Source organism: Beta vulgaris, chromosome 8, assembly GCF_026745355.1.
Source record: "Beta vulgaris subsp. vulgaris cultivar EL10 chromosome 8, EL10.2, whole genome shotgun sequence".
Lineage (NCBI taxonomy): Eukaryota > Viridiplantae > Streptophyta > Magnoliopsida > Caryophyllales > Amaranthaceae > Beta > Beta vulgaris.
Genome location: NC_079209.1, coordinates 3,670,705 through 3,675,364, shown reverse-complemented (window position 1 = coordinate 3,675,364; position 4,660 = coordinate 3,670,705). Strand labels below are relative to the sequence as shown.

General features: G+C 33.1%; 1 protein-coding gene across 1 annotated transcript; it reads left to right on the top strand.

Annotated features, from left to right (window-relative positions):
* Positions 1-555: 555 nt before the first annotated feature.
* Positions 556-4,450, top strand: LOC104900698 (hypothetical protein). Its single transcript, XM_010688190.4, has 3 exons — positions 556-989; positions 2,010-2,238; positions 3,721-4,450. Exons 1-3 carry the CDS (start codon positions 726-728, stop codon positions 4,140-4,142), a joined length of 915 nt encoding a protein of 304 aa, XP_010686492.1. The 5' UTR covers positions 556-725; the 3' UTR covers positions 4,143-4,450.
* The last annotated feature ends 210 nt before the right edge of the window (positions 4,451-4,660 follow it).

The following is a 4,660-nucleotide window of genomic DNA, read 5'->3' as shown; positions in this document are numbered from 1 at the left end:
CGAATTCGGATGTCGAATTATTTTATGAGATCTGACTCCGACCCTCCTCCAACTCGGAGTCGGACTTTTTAAACGGGGTCGGAGTCTGATTACTTTTTTGTCGGAGTCGACTGAATTTTTTCCTTCGAATCGGAGTAGACTAGTGTCGGATCCGGACTGGGTTGCCATCCCTCATAACTACTTATATATACACCCAGGTCACCAGGTGCATGATAAAAATAAACTATACAAAATATAATTTTCTCCTTAATCAAAGGAAAAAAAAGAGGGTGTAATAAAAAGAAGGTTTAAATCAAGATGAGAATAGATGAGAATATTCGAGCATATCATCTCAGTATATCGGTATATCCAAAACCAAAGAATTAGCTTAAAAAGAGGTGGAATGAAATTATTGAACAAACAAGGTAATACTCTGACGTGGACCTTAGCTGTCTACTCCTCCTAGTTTACCCATGCGCGGCGACTCGTTGGTCCCATATGTTATGGGTCCCACCAACTCCCCCAATAATCATTTAATTCCTCCTTATATATATATAAGTATAACTACACCTTAAAAATCACATAAAAACATCAACAAAAACAAAAACTATTTTGTGGTTATAAACCAAAACAACAACAACAACAAAAAAATAGCCATTACAATATCTTTTCTCTCTTTCTCGACTTTCATTATATTACACGTGAGGTGAGTTGAGACTGAGTTGCTAATTTAAAGTATTTATTACATGGCTATCACCGGAGCTCCGACGAGATTTCCGACGGTTCGTCGTATATTAGCGTATGAAAATTCCGCCGGAGAAGGAAATTTGGTGTTTTCCGATGAGTTGGCGGTGAGTTCGTCGGATTCTGTGTTTGGGTTTCTTGAAGGGTCTGTTGAGAGTACAACTAGTAATGAAGATGATGCTATTTTTTATGATGATGATGATGAAGGAGAATATTCTTTTGAAGAAAATAAGAATTTTTGGGATAATCAACATAACCTTTTACAGGTAATTTTTAGTGGTAGTATGTTTTTCTTTTTTATCTACTAATTTTTTAAATTTTTATTAATTTATCTGTTTTGATTTTTTAATCATATTTATATAGAAGACTTTGACAACATCTTGTGATTTGTATGTTGAGGGAAAATATGATCCATGTATAATCTTGTTAGATTTGTTTCAACGTAACATAATTATTAATTGAAGATGTACGTCAAAAAAATAGGTAAATTAATAAAATCGGATAGTAAATAATTTATTATTTTTGTGGGGTGGGTGTCAAAGTGATTAATTTTTATATTGGTAACTTTATGGGTTTTGTCTTGTATGGTTTGAAATTTGCAAATAGTGTTTATGTGATTGAGATTTGCTCATTTTTTTTCATTAATTTTACTAATCTTTATTTTGCTTTCATTGTATAAGAAAAAAATATGCTTTTAATGTTCATTTTTTGTTTGCTTATGATATATATTGTGATACAAAGAATCTATCGTTCACAGTACTTCAATCTTAACCACTAAGTCAAAATATCATTCGTACAAATTTCATAATATATGGTAATAAGCACTTGTAAAGTCTATCAAGTAAAGCTCTAGATTTAGCCGTTCCTATAGCACTACCGTTTTAAACCTAGAATATGCTAAGAGGGTTTGAGTAAGATCTCTAAATTAAGCGCAAGTTTTCTCTGAAACGATCTTATTGGTTGATTATAATGTGTTCGAATATTAATTACTAGTAGTGATCTACTCCCTCTGTTTCAAAATATAAGACATTCACGCTTTACGAAAATTAGATGGTTGTCCTAAATAATCACGGTGAATTGTAATAAAGTGGGTTATAATTGGTTTGGTATATTAATTATGAGACAAAAGATTTTAATTGTTAGACAAAGTAAGAAATAGACAGTTCTCCTTCATTTTTAAAGCCCTTTAAACCTTTTTTTTAGATGGTGGTTGTTAAATTAAGAGTGTACTCTATATATTTATGTCCAACTAAATTTGCTTTTGATTTTTGTATTGTGAACTACAGGCAACATTGTGCCGTACCACATCTCTGGAAACAGGAATTAGAAATGTGACAAAAGAAGCACTAAAAGAATTACAAGATCAAGGGAATCATTGTGAATGTGGCAAAGTGGTGGCTGGAAATAATTGCCGGAGTTGTATGATGAGAAAAGTTTGTTCTAGGCTTCGGAATGCCGGCTACAATAGCGCGATTTGCCAGACTAAGTGGAGAAGCTCACCGGAAATTCCTTCAGGTTGATCATCATACATTTTACCTGTTTCAATTGCTTGATCATGAGGATTATTCTTTCAAAAATTATTAGAAGAGACGGTCTAATTTTAATATAAAAGTAGACCTAGTCACTAAATGAATTAAACTGGTCATCGAAAGAAATTAACCTAGTCACTATTGGGCTAATGATCTTTTTAATACTGGGCTTATCATGGCCTAATTTTGATTTAAGAGTAGGCGGTCTCTTACTGACAAATTTCATGACCTACAAATTCGTCTTGGGGTTGACACGGGGTTGAACTCTCACCTAAGTAGGTTTCGGCTTAGTAAGAATCATTTTGGGCATGCATCTCTTCCAAGGACGGACTATAAAAAGCGAAAAGAACTAGAAAGTATCGTTTTCAACAATAACTAAGCATTGATAACATCAATCGACACATGATTTGACATACAATTTCTATACTAATATCAATTATATATTCAATGCTTATAATTAGGCATTTAGCTTAAGTGTTGCATAAATTATAATCGACGAAATAATTTATACGTTTGCTTAGGTTGGGATAACACTATTTTAGTTAATCAAAATGCATTTTATAGTGAAAACTAATGTCGGAAGGTATTCTAGAGTAATGTTTTAAGAGTTTCATGAGCTGGATCTGTGTCATTAATTTGATATGTTTTTTTGACTAAGTTTGAGATCGAAATCTAATCTACTTGTATAGTTGTCTATAACAAGTCAAAGGAGCAAGATCTTCGTATAACTAGTCTTAGAATACTAATTGTTAAGATCTGTGTACAGCCACATAAATAAAAGCTAGTTGAACATTTTAAAGATTTTTAAAGCATACTGCTAGATCAAAGTTTAGACCAAAAAAAAGTGGTATTTGAAAAATCAGTCGAGCGCTAGTAAATTGTTAATTACACTCTAAAATAAATGTTGATGAGTTTGTTAGGTGATGTTTGCTTGAAATATTTGTTGAATTTCCTGGAAATTGTATAAATGAATTTTTTGGATTAGGTTGAGTACAAAAACTGGTAATTGTACTCCCTTCATTTTCGAAAGGTCTTACTACTTTGACTAATTTTTTCTGACAACAAAATTTTCAATTAGAAACAACAAAAGAAAACGGAGTGAGTAATTAACTAACGATTTTTAGTACATGACTGATTTTTCTTTGTCGTTCGATGTTTGTGGAAAGGAATATTCTTGGTTATAGATGTAGGGACAAGAGCAAGTTGTGCTTTGGCTGCTATCGTATGAGTAGGAGTAGATCTTTGTGGACTTAGATGTAGATCCAAACTAATATGAATGAGATTGAATTGACTAATGACTAATGACTAATGAGCCACAATTAAAATATGTTCGAATTGAGGTATAGCTTTGCATATCCAAGACCTAGTAACCCACTTGATACTTGAATTGATATAGTTACTTCTTCAATATTTTCATATCTAATTGGACATTTTAAGCTAAATTTTCGTTTCTCATTTTCTTCTATAGGCGAGCACAAGTTCATTGATGTAATCGATAATTCAAGCTCAAAGAAGGGAGAAACAAGGGTGATAATCGAATTAAGTTTCAGAGCGGACTTTGAGATGGCGAGAGCAAGCGAAGATTACAACCAATTAATCAGTCGATTGCCCGAGTTCTTTGTTGGGAAAGCAGAAAGATTAAAGGCATTAATCAAGATATTGAGTGTGGCAACCAAGAAGTGTATGAAAGACAAGAAAATGCATATGGGGCCATGGAGAAAACAAAAATACATGCAAGCAAAGTGGTTTAGCACTACTTATGAAAGGGTAGCAGAGGCTAATGCACCTGTAAGTCGAACTTACTCGAATCAAATTAGCAAACCTGCAAGAGCTTCTATGCTAACAAGGGCATTGATGGATATGCCTAGGAAAGCAGTTGCAGTTCTGTAATATTCGTTCAATTTGGTGGTTTTCTGCATTTTATGTTGCATTTTGTTAAATGAGAGAGTGTATAGGAATTGCGGGATTAGTAGGTAGATGTGTATTATAGTGGTTTTGGTTTTAGATGCCAGCAATGGCTTAGTTACTGTGTGCAATCTTCCTGTTCTTTGGAGATGTTGGGGTTGTCTTTGCTTGTTATATGTGGTGTTTGATAAGTAAATTGTAATACAGTAAAGTTTAGAAATTTTGTGTTCTGGTAAGTGAGGTTATTTAGAACCGGTTTTGGAAATAAGCACTTTGTGAGAACTTTTTATTCATGTGTAATTGTGTATGCATCAACTAAACATGCACCTTCAATAACAAATTAACAAGTATAAGTTTGAGATTGGGCTTTAGGTGGGGGTATTGTGCACGGGTAGCACGTAGGATTTTTTCTTACCCATAAAAAAAATTAATTCGAGATTGGACAGACCTTTTTAAGTTTGCTGTTTTATTTTGACGTACATTATTATCATTACTTTTTGTTA

What these genes read in the sequence shown, in the direction of transcription:
- LOC104900698 (XM_010688190.4), top strand. Translation starts at nt 726, where the DNA reads ATGGCTATCACCGGAGCTCCGACGAGATTTCCGACGGTTCGTCGTATA. An exon ending in ATCAACATAACCTTTTACAG is followed by an intron (nt 990 to 2,009) that starts GTAATTTTTAGT and finishes TGTGAACTACAG; the next exon opens with GCAACATTGTGCCGTACCAC. An exon ending in CTCACCGGAAATTCCTTCAG is followed by an intron (nt 2,239 to 3,720) that starts GTTGATCATCAT and finishes TTTCTTCTATAG; the next exon opens with GCGAGCACAAGTTCATTGAT.